Source organism: Chiloscyllium plagiosum, unplaced genomic scaffold (assembly GCF_037043375.1).
Source record: "Chiloscyllium plagiosum isolate Xiang-an unplaced genomic scaffold, Cpla_swu_hap1 HiC_scaffold_6, whole genome shotgun sequence".
In the NCBI taxonomy this organism is placed as follows: domain Eukaryota; kingdom Metazoa; phylum Chordata; class Chondrichthyes; order Orectolobiformes; family Hemiscylliidae; genus Chiloscyllium; species Chiloscyllium plagiosum.
In genome coordinates this window covers 49,263,178-49,286,769 of record NW_028270144.1, presented here as the reverse complement: position 1 = coordinate 49,286,769, position 23,592 = coordinate 49,263,178, and the positions used below count along the sequence as shown (strand labels likewise).

General features: G+C 40.8%; 1 protein-coding gene across 2 annotated transcripts in view; it reads right to left on the bottom strand.

The window, feature by feature from the left end:
* uggt2 (UDP-glucose glycoprotein glucosyltransferase 2) overlaps positions 1–23,592 on the bottom strand; it is a 374,691-nt gene that overhangs the window by 281,532 nt on the left and 69,567 nt on the right. For both annotated transcript variants that reach the window (XM_043691460.2, XM_043691456.2), the window contains exons 8-9: positions 17,382–17,454; positions 368–468 (exon numbers count right to left, since the gene is read on the bottom strand). In XM_043691460.2, the coding sequence (XP_043547395.2) occupies positions 368–468; positions 17,382–17,454 (174 nt within the window). The remainder of the gene's footprint in view (positions 1–367; positions 469–17,381; positions 17,455–23,592) is intronic.

Genomic DNA, 23,592 nt, shown 5'->3' with positions numbered 1-23,592 from the left:
GCCTGTAACTTTATGATATCTTTTCACAATTTGCTTTTTACTTTTCCCGTTAAAAAGTATCTGAAACATTGAGGTCAAAAAAGCAGCACATTTTACCTTAATTCCGAGATCTTATTGGTCTATTAAACACTCAAAATGAAGCCTGCGCATTTTCAAAAGCCAGTCACCAAAATGATTACTGTATTATAGAATATATCCTGAAATTAAAATGCCAAATAATAAATAGTAAAACTACAATTGTGAATATGCACTTGATTTTAAATGACTTTCACTTCGCTTATGTAACAAAATATGTCACATCAGCACTTTTTATTTAGCTGTAATCCATAAAATATCCAACTGAATGAAGACCAGACTGAAGTTATACCTTGAAGTTCCCACACTTTCAGCGGAGCCATGTCATTTGTGCTTTCAATAAGATGTTTTCTTAATTCTTTCAGCTGGCCTGTTAAATCAGGATATAGCTGCCTGTTAAAAGAACAATACAACAGTTACACAGATGGAGAGGCAATGACAGGATTGAAGAGTATGCAAGATGATGGGAGTAGGCAGGAAGAAGGAAAGATCTGTCGGCGAGGGAGGCACAGGGTGAAGGAGGGCATTAACATCAGCCAATGTCTTCCTTTCTTGTTCACAGTTTTTCTGTTTGAGTGTGCATAAGGGGCTTTGCAATGGAGAATAGAAAGCAGATTTTGTTGTACAGCATGATTGGTTAAAGGATTGTGTACAAACAGATGTTTCTCAGTTCGCTATATAACTTAGAAAATCATATTCATTTTTACATCCTCATCTATCTATATAAATACATCCATTCCCCAATCCTTTAAAATATACTGTTACATAATTAATAATTATAATTCATTTCAAAAGTACTTCCCTCAAACAAGGTTTCTTCAACTAACTTTTCATAAATCTTTTGTGGAGTAGTTTTAACCACGGCCTATTCCTCTGGTGCACATTTAATAAACCCTTGTGCTTACACTTATTCCAGTAGCCATCAATGATATACATTAATTATTTGTCATGTATACTGTCTATGACGATGCTATCACTTTAACAAGTTTATTTTGTCCTTGGTTATCTTGCAGAGACGTCATAAAGACAGAGGTGTTGAAGAGTTTAATTTAACAATGGAAGGGGAGTGGCCAGTTCTCCATTATCAGTCTTTTTCTTGTTTGTTGTTAAGCTGCAGCAGTCACAAGATGTTGGAATCGAGGAGAGGTGCAAGCTTAGTAAAGAATTCCTCTGACTTTCTCTGAAATTGCTCCCTTGATGTTGTTCCTACCTGTCTGTAAGAATCTGTGTTTGAATTTACCTTTTGCCAAGGGGGTGTTTATAGGATGTTACTAAATTGGAATTGTTAATTAGTAATAGTTACTGCATCAGGTCAGTTAAGTTTTCCAATAATCAAGTTATTCTAAATTCTGCCTTCTTTTGTTTGTGTTTCAACGATAGCATTTAAATAAATTGTTTTGCTTAAAGCCAAAATGTTTGACCAGTTGCATCACACCTGGAACACCCACTTTAGATTAGATTAGATTAGATTAGATTAGATTAGATTACTTACAGTGTGGAAACAGGCCCTTCGGCCCAACAAGTCCACACCGACCCGCCGAAGCGCAACCCACCCATACCCCTACATTTACCCCTTTAACCTAACACTATGGGCAATTTAGCATGGCCAATTCACCTGACCCGCACATCTTTGGACTGTGGGAGGAAACCGGAGCACCCGGAGGAAACCCACGCAGACACGGGGAGAATGTGCAAACTCCACACAGTCAGTCGCCTGAGTCGGGAATTGAACCCGGGTCTCTGGCGCTGTGAGGCAGCAGTGCTAACCACTGTGCCACCGTGCTGCCCACATCTGCCTTTCAAATAAGAAAAACTTAGGGTCCAGGTTATCTTCTTAAAATATTTTGGGAGGGTCTAGCCTGGTCCATAATATACTGGAGGCTGTTGTTGGGATTGATTCTATAATTCCAATTTAGGTTTAGCGCTGTTGTAGTCAAAGGCAGCAAGTGGTAGGTGTTAGTGCATTTTGTTCCAGATGTTGAATTCAGTTGGTTTAAACAGTGTTTTGTGTAGTAATGGCTCTTTCAGTCACTACAGGTTTTCTGGGGAGGAAGAAGTGTTTTACAAAAGGTGAGCACGGCAAAGCTGTTGCAATTGGCAGAAAAGCTAGTGTTGAGATTGCCTTTATCTGTGAGAAAAGGAAAGGAGAGGTAATTATAACAATAGCTCAACATTCAGATTTGCTGGAAATGCCATCGCAACCTTTGGAAACAGCTAGAATTCAATTGCAGATGAAGTATTTTGAACATGAAAGGGAACTGAAACAGATTAAATTACAGTTAAAATCAGAGTAAAGAGAAAAGGAAGCAATTGCGCTGGCAGAACAAAAAAAGGAAAGGAAGGCCTTAGCAGAAGAAAGGAAGAAAGAAAGAGAAGAAAGGGAACAAGAGGGAGAGGAAACGGAGAAAGAGTGAAAGTTTGAACCTCAGAAGTTGGCAAATAGCTAGAAAAGTTGACTTAAAAGGATGGAGGTGAAGGTAGAAGGTAGGCTTAGTGAGCAGGATAGTGATGATGGGCACACCCAGTGTAGTGAAAGGCCTGTTGTGGATCTGTTTAAATATATCCAAGCATTGCCTAAATGTGATGAGAAGGACATTGAAGCCTTTTTCATCTCAGTTGGGAAAGTGGCTAAACAAATGAAGTGGCCAGTGACCATGTGGGTTTTGGTGATCCAAACAAAGTTGATAGGTAGCGCTCATGAAGTATTTGCATCATGATCAGTAATGGTATCTGGGGAGTATGAGGAGGTGAAGAAAATTATCTTAAGTGCTATGAGCTTGTGCCAGAAGCCTACAGACAATTTTTCTGGAATCTAAGGAGCACCTTGGTCAAACCTACACTGAGTTTGAAAGGATCGAACAAAGTAATTTTGATAGGTGGATAAGGTCATTAAAAACAAATCAAACATATGACACCCTTAGAGAGACGATTTGAGAACTCGTGGAAGAGCTGACAGTGAAAATGGCAAGATTAGCAGCTGAAATGGTTAATGATATGAGTTGATTCATAAATCAAAGTTTGGCTTCCAACATCAATTTCAATTTTATGAGGGATAGAAATTAGGGAACAGAGAAATCCTCAGGTGGTAAGGGAAAGTAGATCTCATTAAAAATATAAAGATAACTTATCACGGGGTAAAAATGAAACCCATTAAGGGGAAAGAGAAGTTAAAAAACTCAGGGTTTTTCACTGCAATAAAGTAGGCCACATGAAGTCACAATGTTGGTGGTTTAGAAAAAGCACTGGGAAGACAGATATAGGAAAACAGGATACGCCAGTGAATTTTGTTAGAGTGGTAAAGGAAAGCACAGTGGAGGCTAAAAAGCTGCACCAAAACACACAACCTTGTCAGAAACTGAGTGAGATGGAAGTGCTAGATCTTCTTAAATCATTTCCTTGTGAAGGTAAGGTTTACTCGTATAGGCCAGGAGCAGCAGGTAAAGAAGCTACAGTATTAAGAGACACGGGATCATGTCAATCTTCAATGTTGAAAGATGAGGAGATACGTAACTCAGAAGGACTATTGCCAGAAAAAGTGTTAGTACATGGAATTTATGGTGAGACAAGAAGTGCTCCATTGTATAGAGTGAGGTTGGAGGGTCTTGTAAAAAGTGGCGAATTTGTGGCAGGACTACTGGAGAAACTCTCAGCTCCAGTAATACAATTTATCCTTGGTAATGGTATTGCTGGATCACAGGTAGGAGTGCTGCCGACTATGGTTGAAAAGCCAGTGGAGAATCAGGCAACGGAAGTATTACAGGAAGTATATCCTGGGAGTTTTCCTGTGTGATAACAAGGTCACAAAGCCAACAGTTGAACCAGGAAGAAAAATCAAATAATATAGATGAATAAGTTGAAGTAGAATTATCAGAGACCATATTTGATCGAATGGCTGAGACAAACCAAGAACAGGTGGAGGACAACGTGGATATTTTTAGCTCAGAGAAATTATCTGAGTTATAACAGAAAAATGAAAAACTGAAGCAATTGTACCAAAAAGCATACACTGAAAATGAATCTGGAGTATATTCCTGAATGGTACTATCTTAAAAATGATGTCTTGATAAGGAACTGGAGACCATCACATATTCAGGCAGATGAGAAATGGGCAGAACTTTATCAAGTATGACCAGCGGGTTACAGAAAGGAAGTGTTGCCAGTAGCACATGAATTATCAGTAGGAGGTCATTTATATGTAAGAAAAACTCAAGCCAAAATACAAAAGCATTTTACTGACCTGAACTGCAGAAGGGCATGGTTGAATTTTGCCAGGCATATCATATGTGTGTCAGGTAATTGGAAAACCTCAGGCAGTGATAAACCAGCAGCTTTAACACCCATTCCTGCATTTAAGGAACCTTTTGCAAGGGTTTTAATTGATTGCATTGGATCCTTACTGATACCCACTTTTTGTTTTAAGTATGTGTTGACAATAATGGATGTGTTTACTAGATTTCCAGAGGCTATTCCATTATGCAATATCACAGCTAAAAGGATTGTAGAAGAGTTACTCAAATTTTTCACCAGATACTGATTACCAACAGAGATACAATCAAATCAAGGGTCAAATTTTACATCAAAATTATTCAGCGAAGTTGTGGATAGCTTTGGAACACAACAATTCAAATCCACTGTATACCAATCAGCATCACAGGGAGCATTAAAAAGGTATTATTTAAAGTCCATGTTATGGGCTTATACTCAAGACTATCCAGATGATTATGATAAAGGAATTCCATTTATACTGTTTACCATTAGAGATGCATCAAATGAATCAATCAAATTCAGTCAATTTGAATTAGGTTTTGGGCATGAGGTGAGAGCACCACTGAAATTGATTAAGGAAAAATTGGTGAGTCAGAATTCAGAGACCACGTATTTGGACTATGTGTCTAATTTTAGCTAACAGTTAAACAGAGTGGGGGAACCAGCGAGATAGCATTTAAAAGTAAAACAAGATATGATGAATCAGGAGGCAGACAAGAAATCAAAAATGGGAGAAAGTGAGGACTGCAGATGCTGGAGATCAAAGCTTAAAAATGTGCTGCTGGAAAAGAAACTCTCAGCTCCTATTCCTGAAATACCCTCCTCCCTACCTTTTATCTTAGCCTAAATGGCACACCCTCCTCATTCCTGAAATCCTTTGTCATTTCCGCCACCTCCAAACAGACCCCACCACCAAGGATATATTTCCCTCCCCTCCCCTATCAGCGTTCCGGAAAGACCACTCCCTCCACGACTCCGTCGTCAGATCCACACCCCCACCAACCCAACCTCCACTCCCGGCACCTTCCCCTGCAACCGCAAGAAATGCAAAACTAGCGTCCACACCTCCCCCCTCACTTTCCTCCAAGGCCCCAAGGGATCCTTTCATATCGGTCAGAAATTACCTGCACCCCCATACACATCATTTACTGCATCCGCTGCACCCGATGTGGCCTCCTATACATTGGGGAGACAGGCCGCCTACTTGCGGAACGTTTCAGATGAACACCTCTGGGACACCCGCACCAACCAACCGAACCTCCCCGTGGCTGAACACTTTAATTCCCCCTCCCACTCCGCCAAGGACATGCAGGTCCTTGGCCTCCTCCATCACCAGACCATGGCAACACGACGCCTGGAGGAAAAGCGCCTCATCTTCCACCTAGGAACCCTCCAACTACAAGGAATGAATGCAGATTTCTCCAGCTTTCTCATTTCCCCTCCCCCCACCTTTTCTCAGTCCCAACCCTCAGACTCAGCACCACCTTCTTGACCTGCAATCTTCTCTCCGCCCCCACCCCCTCTCCGACCTATCACCCTCACCTTAACCTCGTTCCACCTATCGTATTCCCAACGCCCCTCCCCCAAGTCCCTCCTCCCTACCTTTTATCTTAGCCTACTTACACTTCCTCCTCATTCCTGAAGAAGGGTTTATGCCCAAAACGTCGATTCTCCTGTTCCTTTGATGCTGCCTGACCTGCTGCACTTTTCCAGCAATACATTTTTAAGCCAAGAAATCAAAAATTCACAGTTTTGCTAACGGAGATAAAATTTACTTCCAGTGATAGGTAAACCTTTAAAATAAAGTTTTAGTGGACATTATCAAATCAAAAGGAGATTGAGTAAGGTGAACTATTTGATATAGACTCCGGATACAGAGTGTGTCATGTGAATATGCTCAAAAGGTATTTTGATAGTGGAGGAAAGCAAAAGGAGAATGTGTTATTGGTTACAGTGCAGAGTGAAGAACCAAATTCAGAGGATTCTGAATTGGAATTACTCAAACTAAATTGGACAATGACGAAGTTGTCAAAAATTGGGATAACTTATTGAATTACCCTCCAGAGGAAAATCGAAATGACCTGAAAGAGTTATTGCTCTCATGTGGGGAGACATGTGGAAATAAGCTGGGAAGTACTAACCTAATTATACAGGATGTAGATATTTGAACTGCTGTTCCAGTTAAGCAACATCCTTGCAAACCTTAACCCTCTAAAGTTGGCACAAGTTCAACAAGAGATTGAAAACATGCTCCAAGACAATATAATCTGTTATGAAGATCTGGGTATACCTTTAAGAGAGTTAAAAGCAGTAGAACTACTGGACACAGCACCAACTGTTCTCAATAAGGTAACAATGTAACACTCGGCCAAACAACTCAATTAGTTCATTGCTGGGAGACAAAAACAAATTCGAATTTGGTCAATCAATTTAAATTATACCCCAATCAAGTTTGAATTGAGTATATTTACAATCTTAAAAGCCAATGGCACAATGCAATGCTCTGGGGTATAAGACCAATGGAAAATTGAACAGTTGAAAGGAGAACTGCCAAGTCCTAGCATGTAACAGATTGCTTGAAAAAAAGTATCTCTCTTAAAAGTATCTTTTCAATCAGTAACCTGTGATACAGAAATTCCTAACAAGGAGAAAAGAAGACACAGGAAGATCTGAAGACAAGAACCTAAAGCTGCCTGGTTTTGAGATAAGAAGTGTTGTTTTGTAAATCTTAATTGGAGTTTTATCAGACTAGTATTAGGTAACAGACAGGTTAGAATAAGGAATGGTAAATAATTATTAATTAATTTTACTCTGTTATAATTTAAGAAATAAAGTTGTTAATTTTTACTTTGCATAGTTCTTGGCCACTCAGATTTTTACAGCTTACTGCACGGGATAAATCTTTTCTGTGTTGCTGGTTTTAAATTAAGCAGGAGAGTTTACCCCGTGTCCTAACAAATTGAAGTGAGTTGCAGTGACTAAAGCTCACCCATTGTAATGGTGCCAAAAACAGATACTACCCAACAGTTATGTGTAAACTATCACAAAGTCAATGTAGTTACAAAGTCTGATTCATATCTTATTCCACATTTGGAAGACTGTATTGTGAAGGTGGGACAAGCAACTTATGTTTCTAAGTTGGACTTACTCAGAGAATACTGGCAAGTACCTTTATCTGAAACAACGAAGACAATTTCAGCTTTCATAACATCGATGGACTATATTAATTTAAAGTCAAGAGTGTGGTGCTGGAAAAGCACAGCAGGTCAGGCAGCATACAAGGAGCAGGAAAGTCGACATTTTGGGCAAAAGCCCTTCATCAGGAATGAAGGGCTTTTGCCTGAAACATTGATTTTCTTGCTCCTCGGATGCTGCCTGACCTGCTGTGCTTTTCCAGCACCACACTCTTGGCTCTAATCGTCAGCATCTGCAGTACTCAATTTTGCCCGATATTAGTTTAAAGTCATGCCATTTGGTATGAAAAATGTGCCAGCCCCATTTCTGTATTAGCCAGTTGTGTGGTATACATTGATGACCTGGTGATTTTTAGTCAAACATGGAAGGAACATTTACAGCATTTGCAGAATTATTCAATCCACTTCGGGAGGCAGGCTTGGTGGTCAACATGGCTAAGGGTGAATTTGCCAAAGCCCAAGTCATATTTCTGGGCCATGTTAACGGACGTGGAGAGGTGGTTCCACAGAATACGAAAACAAAGGTTATTTGGGAGTTCACCATACCATCAACAAAGAACAATATGAAAATTCCTGGGATTGAGTGGGATTTATCAGAAATCCATGCCAAATTTTAACACTGTAGTTGCTCCACTCACTGATTTATTGAAGAAGTGCAAAAGCTTTCAGTGGATGGAGGAATGTCAGATGGCATTGGACAACCTGAAAGCTGTGTTAACCACTGCCCCAGTATTAGCCACATCTAATTATGCAAAGCCATTCAAGGTAGCAAGTGATATGGGTGTTGGTGCTGACAAGAAGATGAGAAGTTAGAAAGTGCTATCGGATACATGACCAGGAAACTGAATATTCATCAACAAAATATTCTCCAACTGAGAAGGAGTTACAACATTTCAACATTTATGTTGCCAGCAATGTGTCTGAGACAAATGTATATACTGATCATAACCCATTAGAAGTTTTGGAGAAATTTAAGTTCAAAAATTCTAGACTGTTTAAATGGAGCTTATTTTTATCGCCATTCAATTTGAAAATTACACACTTGGCAGGAGAAGGAAAGGTAATTGCTGACACATTGTCGAGACTTGGATGAAGAAAGATGGAGGTGTTTGGTGGCAAGAATAAATGGACTGAAATAGACTGTATTAGTTAATGTTTTATGGTGTACTAACAGTGTAGACTGAGGGGTTTAAATTGAAGCCATCTTTGTATATTGATGGTTCACTTTTTTTTTTACAAAGGGGGTAGGTGTGACGATGCTGTCATTTTAGTGAAGTTATGTTGTCCTTCATTTTTTATAAGAGAGGTCGTAAAGGCAGAGCTACTGAAGAGTTTACTTTAACAATGGAAGGGGAGTGGCCAATTCTCTCAGTTCAGGTTTTTACTACTTTGTTTTTAGCTGTAGCAGTCACAAGCTGTTGGAGTCCAGGAGAGGTGCAAGCTTAGTAAAGAATTCTTCTGAATCTTTTTCTGGATGTCGTTCCCTCCTGCCCATAAGAATCTGTTTGAATTTACCTTTTTACCAAGGGGTGCGTTTATGGGATGTTATTGGATTGAACAGTTATTTAGTAATAGTTACTGTATTGGGCCATTTAAGTGTTCCAATAGTTCAGTTATTCTAAATTGCACTTTATTTTGATTGTGTTTCAACTGTTGTATTTAAATAAATTCTGTTTTGCTTAATGCCGAGCAGCTTGACTAGTTGCATCACACCTGGAGCTCCCACTTTACATGTGCCTTTAAAATAAGAAAAAGTTAGGGTCTAGGTTACCTTCTTAAAATATTTTTAGATTAGATTACAGTGTGGAAACAGGCCCTTCGGCCCAACAAGTCCACACCGACCCGCCAAAGCGAAACCCACCCATACCCCTACATTTACCCCTTACCTAACACTACGGGCAATTTAGCATGGCCAATTCACCTAACCTGCACATCTTTGGACTGTGGGAGGAAACCGGAGCACCCGGAGGAAACCCACGCAGACACAGGGAGAACATGCAAACTCCACACAGTCGGTCGCCTGAATCGGGAATTGAACCCGGATCTCTGGCGCTGCGAGGCAGCAGTGCTAACCACTGTGCCACCGTGCCGCCCACAACACGGGGGGTCTAACATTGTCTCACTCACTTATTTCCTTTGACAAGCAATTTTTGTGTATGATACAAAAATATTTAAACCAGAAGACAGGTTTCTTGCAATCAGTGTGCTACTACCATGCTTAAAATGAAAAAAAAAACTGTTGTTTCAAAAAACCAGAAAATGCATTTGAGTATTAATCTTTGTATCATCAAATTTTTGACAAAATCAGATGGGGTGATACAGAAGAGAATGGGTGATCAAATCGGATGTGAAGATTGTGAAAAATCTGCTGAGTCTCAAACTTTGGCCAGGGGTGGAATGGGGTCTGTGGTTAGGAAAAGGGGTTTGATGTTGGAACTGAAGATAGCAGTTTGGAATTTCTGATATCTAACTGGAAGACACTTTCCCTCATCCAAAACAGGCTGCCAGAGAATACTGAATTAGGCAGAGGAAATATGAGATAGGCATGTGGTGAAGTACAGATGAAAGTTTTCAGTATGCATGCAGAATCTAACAAATGCTTGGATTATTTGCCAATGATAACTAGGATTTTAAGATATTAATAAGTTTTAAGTTCCTACTTGTTACCTACAATCAGCAACCTCTCATGGTGGGGAAACGTAAAATCATAATCAGGAATGAAATTAAAATTTACTTAAAAAATGACAATCAACAAGTTGAAGGTGGACCAAGACTAATAAACTTGATTAGTTTGTTTGTCGATGAAACAGTGTTAATGAAGATGGTGCAGTTAATCTCATATATGTTCATACAAGAGTTAAGTAACAAACATTAGCTAAATGGATTTCTATGAAAGCAACAGTGATAGTATAGTTACAAACTTGGTGAAGAGACACAAAGCTGAAAATAGTAATGCAGATTAGTTTTCAGACAGTAATGTACACGACTCCGACGAGGTAGGTTTGTGTACACAGAGAGAATTTCAACAGTGAGGCTGTTCATTAACCTAAGACTGTTCATTAAATGCTATTTTTCTCTCTAGATGTTGTCGTACATGCTGAATGCTTCCAACATTTGGTGTTTTTACCTTTGACTTCAAGGTCCATATTATATTTTTCTTTATAGAAATGTAAACAGTGAAAACTATAATCATAGACTTAATATAAAACATACAGCACATCTAACCCATTTTCTCACTCTCACTTCTTAGTATCATTTATTCAGCTTTTCTGTTGGACTAATATCCATAGTCTTCTTGCTTAGCTAACCCTTTCATATCTGTCTGTCCCTGGGCTCATTCTCCCTCTACCCACTCAATCTCCCCAAAACGGCAGTTTCAGCATAAATACCACATTTTCCTAGATACTAACAGTTCCGACAAAGAATCATTGGACTTGAAATATTAACATTGCTTTTTTCCCCACAAATGCTGTCAGATCTGCTGAGTTTTTTTTTGTTTTGGTTTTTGTTTCAGAGTTCCCGCATTCACCATTCTTTGTTTTATTATCCTGCAAGAACACTGTCAGTTTCTATGAGATCGTCTCTCATTCTTATAAATTCCAATGATTTTAGGTCCATCTTCTCAATCCCTCCTCAAAGGACAGACCCAACATCTCAGGAATCAGTCTGGTGAACCTCCACTGCTCCCTTTCTACAGCATTTACATCCTTCCTGAGGCGCGAGGACCACAGTACACAGTATTCCAGTGTACTGTACAATTGAAACAAGATCTCTTTGCTTCTGCAATCAATACCTCTTCAGATAAATGCAACATATGTTTCTCTTCAAAATTGCATGCTGCAGCTATATGCTAGAGTTAAGTGACTTATGAAAAGAAAACTTAGGTCCCTCTTGTATGTCACCATTTTCCAATCCTTCACCATTCAAGAAATACTTTGCACCTCTGTTCGTCCAACCAAACTCTGTGAAACGTTTATCATAAACCTTCTGAAAACACAAATACACCATATACACTGGTTTTGTCCATTGTGACTCTGCTAGTAACATCTTCATCTCAGATTTGTCAAAATAACGCAAAGTGAAATCACTCATGACTCTGCCTTCCTCTTCCGACATGCATCTCAGACTTCCTGATTTCTACTGTCCCTGATTACCACTACTGTTTAATGGCCTATAAACCACACCTACCAATGTTTGCTGCCTTTTGCTGTTTCTTTGCAACATCCAGATTCTACATCCTGTTCTTCCAATTGGAGATCTCTTCTCACTAATACACTAATCCCATTCCTTATTATCAGCAATCTCTATCTCCTTTTCCTTCTTGACTGTTCCTCCTAAATATCAAATATTCTTTAATATTCAGTTCTCATTTGTCATGTTGATCATTCAGCTGCCAAGTTCCCATACTGGCAATTAAATCAGACCCTGTTCCTGTATCACAGCTTTAAATTTGTTCTGAGGACAGGTCATTTGATCCAAACCATTAACTCTGATTTCTCTCCATAGATGCTCGTGGCTGCATACAACCCATATAATGTAATAATGGGTCTAGGAGTACCGGCTGTTGGTGGTTATAAAACATGGAAGAATGAAATGGATAGAGCTGAGAAATTCTAAGGGTAGAAAGACTGTAATGGGAGTTATCTACAGGCCCCCAAACAGTAGCCTGGATGTAGTGTGTAAGTTGAAGAAGGAGTTGAAATTGGCCTGTCGCAAAGATATTACTACAGTTGTTATGGGGGATTTCAACATGCAGGTAGACCGGGAGAATCAGGATGGTACTGGACCCCAAGAAAGGGAGTTTGTGGAGTGCCTCCGAGATGGATTCTTAGAGCAGCGTGTACTGGAGCCTACAAGAAAGAAAGCAATTCTGGATCTGGTGTTGTGCAACGAACCGGATTTGATCAGGGACCTCGAAGTAAAGGAGCCATTAGGAGGTAGTGACCACAATACAATAAGCTTTAATCTGCAGTTTGAAAGGGAGAGGATAGAATCGGAAGTGACAATATTTCAGTTATTTCATTAAACAAGATGTTACTAGCAGAGTCACAAGGGAACTATGGAGCTATGAGGGAGGAGTTGGCCAAAGTTCAATGGTGCAATACCCTAGCAGGGATGGCAGTGGAACAACAATGGCAGGTATTTCTGGGTATAATGCAGAAGATGCAGGATCATTTCATTCCAAAAAGGAAGAAAGATCCTAAGGGGAGGCAGGGGTGGCCGTGGCTGACGAGGGAAATTAAGGACCATATAAAGACAAAAGGGAAAAAGTATAACATAGCAAAGATAAGTGGGAAATCGGAGGACTGGGAAGCTTTTAAAGAACAACAGAGAATAACTAAAAAGGAAATATGCAAAGAAAAAATAAGGTACGAGGGTAAACTGGCCAAAAATACAAAGGAGGATAGTAAAGGCTTTTTTAGGTATGTGACAAGAAAAAAAAAAGGTTAAGACTAAAATTGGGCCCTTGAAGACAGAAACGGGTGAATTTATTACGGGGAACAAAGAAATGGCAGAAGAGTTGAATTGGTACTTTAGATCTGTCTTCACTGGGGAAGACACAAGCAATCTCCCAGATGCAATAGTGGCTGAAGGACCTGAACTGAAGGGAATTTATATTAAGCAGGAAATGGTGTTGGAGAGACTGTTAGGTCTGAAGGCTGATAAGTCCCCAGGACCTGATGGTCTGCATCCCAGGGTACTGAAGGAAGTGGCTCTAGAAATCGTGGATGCTTTGGTGATCATTTTCCAATGTTCTATAGATTCAGGATCAGTTCCTGAGGATTGGAGGGTGGCTAATGTTGTCCCACTTTTTAAGAAAGGAGGGAGAGAGAAAACCGAGAATTATAGACCAGTTAGTCTGACCTCAGTGGTGGGAAAAATGCTGTAGTCAATTATAAAGGACGAAATTACGACACATCTGGATAGCAGTATCAGGATAGGTCAGAGTCAGCATGGATTTATGAAGGGGAAATCATGCTGAATAATCTTCTGGAATTTTTTGAGGATGTAACTCTGAATATGGACAAGGGAGATCCAGTGGCTGTAGTATACCTGGACTTTCAGAAAGCCTTTGATAAAGTCCCACATAGGAGGTTAGTGAGCAAAGTTAGGGCACATGGTATTAGGAGCAAAATACTGACGGATTGAAAATTGGTTGGCTAACAGGAAACAAAGGGTAGTGATAAACGGCTCCCTTTCAGAATGGCAGGCGGTGACCAGTGGTGTGCCGCAGGGATCAGTGCTGGGACCGCAACTTTTTACAAGGTACATTAATGATATAGATGAAGATATTAAAAGTAATATTAGCAAATTTGCTGATGACACAAAGCTGGGTGGCAGGGTGAAATGTGAGGAGGATGTTAGGAGAATACAGGGTGACCTATACAGGCTAGGTGAGTGGACAGATGCATGGCAGATGCAGTTAAATGTGGATAAATGTGTGGTTATCCACTTTGATGGCAAGAACAGGAAGGCAGATTACTACCTAAATGGAGTCAGGTTAGGTAAAGGGGCAGTACGAGATCAAGGTATTCTTGTACATCAGTTAATGAAAGCAAGCATGCAGGTACAACAGGCAGTGAAGAAAGCTAATATCATGCTGGCCTTCATAACAAAAGGAATTGAGTATAGAAGCAAAGAGGTCCTTCTGCAGCTGTACAGGGCCCTGGTGAGACCGCACCTGGAATACTGTGCGCAGTTTTGGTCTCCAAGTTTGAGGAAAGACATTATGGCTATTGAAGGAGTGCAGCATAGGTTCACGAGGTCAATTCCCGGAATGGCGGGACTATCTTACGCTGAAAGATTGGAGCGACTGGGCTGGTATACGCTTGAGTTTAGAAGGCTGAGAGGAGATCTGATAGAGATATATAAGATTATTAAAGGATTTGACACTCTGGAGGCAGGAAGCATGTTTCCGCTGATGGGTGAGTCCGAAACCAGAGGACACAGTTTAAAAATAAGGGGTAGGCCACTTAGAACAGAGTTGAGGAGCAACGTCTTCACCCAGAGAGTGGTGGGTATATGGAATTCTCTGCCCCAGAAGGTAATGGAGGCCAAATCTCTGGATACTTTCAAGAAAGAGTTGGATGGTGCTCTTAAGGATAGTAGAATCAAGGGTTATGGGGATAAGGCAGGAACAGGATACTGATTGAGGATGATCAGCCATAATGAATGGTGGTGCTAGCTCGAAGGGCAGAATGGCCTACTCCTGCACCTATTGTCTATTGAAATCAGGTTCTTAAGATACTGAGCTCAAGGAACATCATCTCATTTCCTGCTTGGGGGTCCTGCAGCATTGAGTTCAATAACTTTAGAGCCCGATTCCATCCTTCCATGTCTTTTATCCAGCCCACACTGTTAAGACAGGGGTTGCATTTAGCACGGTTGCCCATTCTCCCATTTTGCTAGACCCATAATCACATTATATGAGTTGCATTCAGCAGTGCTAACCTATATTTTTTTCTGAAAGCAACAAATGCTGAAGATCACAATGGGTCAGACAGCATCCATGGAGAGAAAGCAAGCTAACGTATCGAGTCTAGATGACTCTTCATCAGAGCTGAAATGAAATGTACAGCATTTGTGCTATCGTTTGGAGTGAGTGGGGTTAGCATAGTGTGGGGGTAGTGGATGGAGGATGCTGCATCTTTTCTCCATCAGCACCCTCCACCCACTATTCCCACCCATGCCCCAAATTATAGCATAAATACTGTCCCCTCCACATTTCACTTCAGCTCTGATGAAAAATCATCTTGACTCGGAACGTTAGCTTGCTCTCTCCATGGATGCTGTCTGATCTGCTATGATCTCCAACATTTGTTGTTTTCAGTACAGGTTCCACCATCTGCAGTAATTTGCTCCTAACCCATTTTCTCTTTCTTTGGCTCTTATTATCACTTAATCAGTTTCTTTTGTCCTGGCCTCCTACTCATAATCTCTCTGTTTACACACCCCTTTCATATATCTCTCTCTCAGGGCTCCATCTCCACTAGTTCACTCACCTCTCCCCTTCCTGTCTTCCACTCCCCTCCAACACATCTGCTTCAGCATAAATACCACTAATAGTTCTAATAATGAGTCACCAGACTCAAAACATTAACTCTGCTTTCTTTCCACTCATGCTGCCAGACTTGCTGAGTTTCTCCATTGATTAATGTTAATATTCTTTAACTGATAAACAGGGAAAATGTTTGCCTGGCTTTGCAGTCTGAGAGTAAAAGGCAAGCCAGTTATAACTGAGATGAGGAAGAATTTCACTCAGAATGGTAAATCTTTGAAGTTCTCTACCCCATAGGACTGTGGAAGCACAGTCATTAAGTAAGGTTAAGATAGAGATTGATAGATTTCTACTCATTAATGACGTTGAGGAATATTGGGATATTTCAGGAATATGGCTTTGAGGTAGACGATCAGCCATGATCTGGAATGAGAGGGTTGACTCGAGGGTCTTTATGGCCTATTCCTACTGCTATATTTCTGTGTTCCTCATGGAAATGAGGCGGGTTGAATGTAAAATATACATGTGCAAATCTATGAATTTGGGGAATACATGAATAAGAATACTTACAAAGAACACATTGGTTATTTCATTGTATGAATAGATGTACAGAGTACAAAATAAAGATATTCATGGTGAACCTGTATATAACTGTGGTTAAGTCTCGAATACAAAATTGTGCCCAGCTCTGGACACTACACTTTAGAAAAGTGCAGCAAAGATTTATCTGAATTCGAATAAGAAATAAGGAACTTCAGCTATGTGGAGAGATTGCAGAAGCTGGGATGTTTTCCATTCTGTTAAGGTGACTAAGGAAAATTGATTGCAAGCGTTCAACTTTTCTGAGGGATTTCAATAGAATGAATAAAGGTATTGTATCCACCAGTATTGAGAGGGCAGAGATTAAAATAATTGGCACTGAACCAGGCAGAGACAGAGAGAATTGTGTTTGCACATTGAATTGTTACAAGCTAGAATGAATGGCCAGAAAGAATAGTGAAGCAGATTCAATATAAACTTTCAAAATGGCACGGGATGTATACGCAAGAAAGAAAACTTTGCATTGCAATAGTGAAAGCTCAGTGGCATTTGATGACTCAGTGGAACAGACAGCTTTTTTAACCAACAGGTACGAATGGACATAATCATTTTCTTCTTTTTGAATGATGATGGTGACGGCGTGTAATGTAACTGGTCTAGTAATTCAGAGCCCTACGTTAATACTTATAGAATAAAATTCCACAATTGCACATGGTGGAATTCAAATTTAATGGACAAAATCTGGATTTGAAAGTTTGTCTCAGCAATCGTGGCCTAGAAACTGTCATTCATTCTTCTAAAAACCCATTTGGTTCACTAAATGTCCTTTACAGATGGGGAATTAAGGTCATTGTCCTGTCACTAAGTCACCCTTTATTTACAAGTGCACACTACACTGGTTGAGGCCAGCCAGAATAGAGTCAGTTCTCAACTGAGGAGAATCTAATTCCCTGATTACATTGCTCAGCCAAGGCTTTCCTGATTAGCCCAGATTAATAACCCCAATCAAGAACCTCTTAGTTAACAAGGTCCACCTGGTTCCAATCACTGACACCTTTAACAGGTCTGATCTACATGTGACTCTAGACACAGTAGTGTGGTCGACTCTTAACTGCTTTCTGAAATGGTCTAACAAACCATTGAGTTCAAGGGCAATTAGTGATGGAAAACAGAATCATGCTTTGCTATAGACACCCTTATCCCATGAAGGAAAATAAAGAAAAAAAAATATTCTATTATCAGAGGCACCCTTTGTGACTACTGATAAGGGGCGAGAGTGACACAGGTAAAAACAAAAATTAACTTACTTCAATTTTCTAAAATGGAACCCCTGAACTTCATCAATGTCATCATCATCTTCCAGCACAGTATTATTCGTACCTGCATTAAAATTAGAAACAATATTTGTCAATTACACAGCAATTTATAACATTTGTACATGTACTGCTAATATTGTCAGATTAGCACAATGAGAATTATTAACAATGTTTTACATTATAAATAATATGTACAAACATCTTACTCTGCACAACTGCTATTTTTGTAAGAAGATAATTTTATGGGATACAGTCTCAGAGGCAAAAACTGTAATCAGATTGAAAATTGTTAAATATTTAAATATACATTATAAATTATAGAATCCCTCCACTGTGGAAGTAGGTCATTCAACCGGAGTCCACACCGGCCCTCCAGACAGTATCCCAGCCAGACCGGCACCCCTACTATATCCCTGAAACCCTGCATTTCCCATGATTAATCCACCAATCTTGCATATCACTGGACACAATGGGCAATTTAGCATGGCCAATCCATCCAACTCCATATCTTTGGACACTTTTATATGTGCTCTATACACAATATAAAGCAGAGGGTTTTTGTCTGACTCAAAGAGTAGAGGCATATAAATCCTTCAGTACTCATAAGGATGATGTGGAAGCAGCTTTTAAACATGTGAAGAAGATTAAATTAGAATTTAATGTTCTTCATTGTGTCGCAGGGCGGCATGGTGGTTCAGTGGTTAGCTCTACTGCCTCACAGTGCTAGAGACCCGGGTTCAATTCCCACCGAGGGCGACTGTCTATGTGGAGTTTGCACATTTTCCTGTGTCTGCATGGGTTTCCACCGGGTGCTCCAGTTTCCACCCACAAACCAAAGATGTGCAGACTCGTTGAATTGGCCATGCTGAATTGCCCATAGTTTTAGGTGAATTAGTCAAGGGTGAATGTAGGGTAGGGGAATGGGGTCTGGGTGAGTTATTTTTCGAAAGGTCGGTGTGAACTTGTTGGGCCGAAGGACCTGTTTCCATACTGTAGGGAATCCATTCTAAAAAAAAATTAAGATTTAGACATTCTGTCAATCTCAATGGCAGGACATCACATAAGCAAATTAGGGGGAGACAATGGCATAGAGGCAATGTCATTCAACTAGTGATTCAGGGCAAGGGTATTTTATTTGCAATTCTCTAGTGCTGTGGCACCAGACAAGTCCAAAGGAAGACTGAAAAATTATTGCCAGAAGCTCTGCAATTTCAGCCTCTCTTCCCTCAGTACGTTTATGCACCTCACCTGGTCCCAACGCCTTTATCAATTGTAAAGAATAGGCAGCCTATCTAATAGAATCATACAGCATGGTAACAGACCCTTTGGTCCAACTCATCCATGCCAACCAGGTTCCCCAAGCTAAACTAGTCCCATTTGCCAATGTTTGGTCCATATGCCTCTAAACTTTAATATAGTCAGAGAGATGTACAGCACAGAAACAGACCCGTCAGTCCAACTCGTCCATGCCAACCAGATATCCTAACCTAATCTAGCCCCAATTGCCAGCGCTTGGCCCACATCCCTCTAAACCCTTCCTATTCATTTACCCATCCAGATGCCTTTTAAATGTTGTAATTGTACCAGCTTCCACCACTTCCTCTGGCAGCTCATTCCATACACAACACCTTCTACGTGAAAAAGCTTCCCCTTAAGTCTCTTTTATCTTTCCCCTCTCACCCTAAACCTACGCCCTTTAGTTCTGGACTCCCCCACCCCAGGGAAAAGACTTTGTCTGTTTATCCTATCCATACACCTCAAGATATAATAAACGTCTATAAGGTCATCCCTCAGCCTCTGACACTCCAGGGAAAACAGTCCCAGCCTGTTCAGCCTCTTCCTATAGCTCAACTCCTGGCAACGTCCTTGTAAATCTTTTCTGAACCCTTTCAAGTATCATAACATCTATCCAATAGGAAGGAGACTAGAACTGCATGCAATATTCCAAAAGTGGCCTAACCAATGTCCTGCACAGCTGCAATGTGACCTCCCAACTCCTATACTCAATGCTCTGACCAATAAAGGAAAGCATACCAAGTGCCTTCTCCACTATCCTATCTACCTGTGACTCTATTTCAAAGGAACTTTTAACCAGCACTCCAAGGTCTCTTTGTTCAGCAACACTCCCTAGGACTTTCTCATTAAGTGTATAAGTCTTGCTCTGATTTGCTTTTCCAAAATGCAGCACCTCGCATTTATCTAAATTAAATCTGCCACTCCTCAGTCCATTCGTCCATCTGATCAAGATCCCATTGTACTCTGAGGTAACCTTCCTCACTCTCCACTACACTTCCAATTTTGATGTCATCTGCAAACCTACTATCTATACCTCCTATCTTCACATCCAAATCATTTATATTGTGGGCGGTACGGTGGCTCAAAGGTTAGCACTGCTGCCTCACTGCGCCAGGGACCCGAGTACAATTCCCGCCTCGGGTAACTGTCTGTGTGGAGTTTGCACATTCTCCGAGTGTCTGCATGGGTTTCCTCCAGGTGCTCTGGTTTCCTCTCACAGTCCAAATATGTGCTAAATTGCCCATATTGTTAGGCGCATTAGTCAGGGGTAAATGTAGGGAAATGGGTCTGGGTGGGTTGCTCTTTGGAGGGTTGGTGTGGACTTGTTGGGCCGAAGCGCCTGTTTCCACACTGTAGGGAATCTAATCTAATATAAATTACGAAATTTAGTGGACCCAGCACCGACCCTTGTAGCATACCATTCGTCACAAGTCTCCAGTGTGATAAGCAACCCTCCACCACCACCACCCTCTGTCTTCTACCTTTGAGCCAGTTCTGTATCTAAATGGCTAATTCTCCCTGTATTACATGACATCTAACCTTGATAACCAGTCAAACGCCTTACTGAAGTCCATATAGATCATGTCCACTGCTCTGTCCTCATCAATCCTCTTTGTTACTTCTTCAAAAAAACTCAATCAGGTTTGTGAGACATGAATTGTCATGCACAAAGCCATGCTGACTATCCCTAATCAGTTCTTGCTTTTCCAAGTACATGTAAATCCTGTCCCTCAGGATTCCCTCTAAAATTTGCCCACCAACAATGTTAAGCTCACTGGTCTATAGTTCCCTGGGTATTCCTTACCACGTTTCTTAAATAGTGGCACCATGTTAGCCAACCACCAGTCTTCCGGCACCTTACCTGTGACTATCAATGATACAAATTTCTCAGCAATCACTTCTCTAGCTTTCCACAGAGTTCTAGTGTACACCTGATCAGGTCCTGGGGATTTATCCACTATTATGCATTTCATGACAACCAGCACCTCCTCCTCCGTAATATGGACATTTTTCAAGATTATACTATTTATTTCCCTACATTCTATAATCTTCCATGTTGTTCTCCACAGTAAACACTGATGCATAATACTAGTTTAGTATCTCCCCCATCTCCTGAGGCTCCACACCATAGGCTGCCTTACTGATCTTTGAGGGGTCCTATTCTTTCCCTTTTGACCTGTATAAAAACCCTTTGGATTTCTCCTTAGCTCTATTTGCCAAAGCTATCTTATGTACCCTTTTTGCCTTCCTGATTTCCCTCAAGTATATCCCTACTGCCTTTATACTCTAAGGATTCACTTGATCACTCCTGTCTGTAACTGACATATGCTTCGTCTTTTTCTTAACCAAAACCTCAATTTCTCTAGTCATCCAGCATTCCCCACACCCACCAGCCTTTCCTTTCACCCTAATTGCAATAAACTGTCTTTGTACACTTGTTAGCTCATTTTTGAAGGTTTCCCATTTTCCAGTCGACCCTTTACCTGCGAACATCTGCCCTCAATCAGACTTTTGAAAGTTCTTGCCTAATACCATCAAAATTAGCCTTCCTCCAATTTAAAATTTCAACTTTTAGATCTGGTCTATCCCTTTCCATCACTATTTTAAAACTAATAGAATTATGTTCGCAGCTCCAAAGTTCTTCCCCACTGACACTCAATCCTACCTTGTTTTCTGTTTTGTTCCTGCCTGTCCTGACTGTTTGACTCACTCCCTTTCCCAACATTACCAGTCTCAGATTGATCTCTTTTCTCAGATTGATCTCTTTTCTCACTATTTCCTTGGGTCCCACTCCTCCTCCTCACTAGTTGAAATCCTCCCGAGCAGCACTAGCAAATCTTCCTGCCAGTATATTCGTCCCCTTCCAATTCCGGTGCAATCCGTCCTTCTTGTACAGGTCACTTCTACCCCAGAAGAGATTCCAATGATCCAAAAATGTGAACAATTTGCCCATGCAGCAGCTCCTCAGCCATGCATTTAACTACTCTATCCTCCTATTTCTACCCTTACTCACTCGTAGCACCGGGAGTAATCCAGATATCACTACCCTAGAGGACCTCCTTTTTAAATTCCTGCCTAACTTCCTATATTCTCCCTTCAGAATCTCATCCTTTTCCCTTCCGATGTCATTAGTTCCAATATGTACAATGACCTTCTCCTGCTCCCTCTCCCCTTTGAGAACATTCTGCACCCTCTCTCAAAATATCGTTGATCCTGGCACCAGGAAGGCAACACACCATTCTCATTTTTCACTGCTATCACAATCTATCGCTTGGAACCTGACATTCCCCTCATTACAGCAGAGCCTGTCTTGATACCAAAAACTTGGCTGTTCATGCTACATTCCCGAGAGTCCATCACCTCCTACCTTTTCCAAAACAGCATACTTGTTTAAAATGGGTATAGTCACAGAAGGCTCCTGCACTACCCGCCTACTCCTCCTACCTCTCCTGGAGTTAACCCATCTACCGAACTGCAACCATCACACCCCCTAGCTTTTGTAAATTCCTCATTGGCTCTGACTGCCACTCCAACCGATCTATGCGATCTGATAGGATTCGCAACCAAAGACATTTCCTGCAGGCATAATCATCAGTAACATGGAAACTTTCCCTCAGCTCCCACATCCGACAGGAAGAGCATATCACTCTAGTAAATGCCATCTTTGCTCCTTCACAATCTACAGACCCAGAAAATAGCATCGTCTATTCACTCTTTAAAAAAAAGCTTCAGGCTAACTTAGCACTTATGGTTTATATTTTTAAAATTTAATCAAGAGACAAATTTCAAGAAAACAAATAATCAATAAAGAGCCCACTCTATTCACTTACAGCAAGGTTACATGTTAAAAACTATGCACTGATCTGGTCCTGTGCTGTGAGCTCTCCCCTACAGGTTCCTCCAAAATCAGCTATATATTTCGCTGTTTATTAATTTTTCCTAGACGCATTCCAATGTCCAGAGATACATGAACTCAAACAGCAAAGGCAGTAACTGTTCAGATTCACTGCTATGTCAGTGAGCAGCGTAGTTTCTTTTTTCTCTCTCCCTCATTAACCGTGTGCTCACGGCCTTTTGTCTGTCTTTCTCTCTTTAAAAAGTGCCATTGTTTTGATTATTTTTCCCCGAAGTCCCAAAACGATGCAACAACATATAAAACAGTAATTGCTGCTCCTGGAATTTGAGGAAATCATCTCCAACACCTAAAATACCTCAAAAAAGAAGCAACACTTACAGGCACAATGTTTTCCCGTCCTCCATCTTGGATTACCCAGAATCCTCTTCTTAATCAACTATAAAATACTTTTAATGGTTATATGAATCCTTCTACTGTAGCTACTGCAGCGTAGTCTACCTTAGTAAAGACACTTATAGGTCTCTGGAGTTCCCATTTATTTTAGCAGTCCGTCTCTGTATATACATTTTCTTTGCTTCTCTTATATTGCCCCTCCTCATGCGTCTTAGACTGTAATTTTCCCTTTCTAGATTAGTGGTGCTGGAAGAGCACAGTAGTTCAGGCAGCATCCAAGGAGTAGCGAAATCAACGTTTCGGGCAAAAGCCCTTCATCAGGAATAAAGGCAATAAGCCTGAAGCGTGGAGAGATAAGCTAGAGGAGGGTGGGGTGGAGGTGGGGAGAAAGTAGCATAGAGTACAATGAGAGAGTGGGGGAAGGGATGAAGGTGATAGGTCAGGGAGGAGAGGGTGGAGTGGATAGATGGAAAAGGAGATAGACAGGTAGGACAAGTCCGGACAAGTCATGGGGACAGTGCTGAGCTGGAAGTTTGGAACTAGGGTGAGGTGGGGGAAGGGGAAATGAGGAATCTGTTGAAGTCCACATTGATGCCCTGGGGTTTAGATTAGATTAGATTAGATTAGATTACATTACAGTGTGGAAACAGGCCCTTC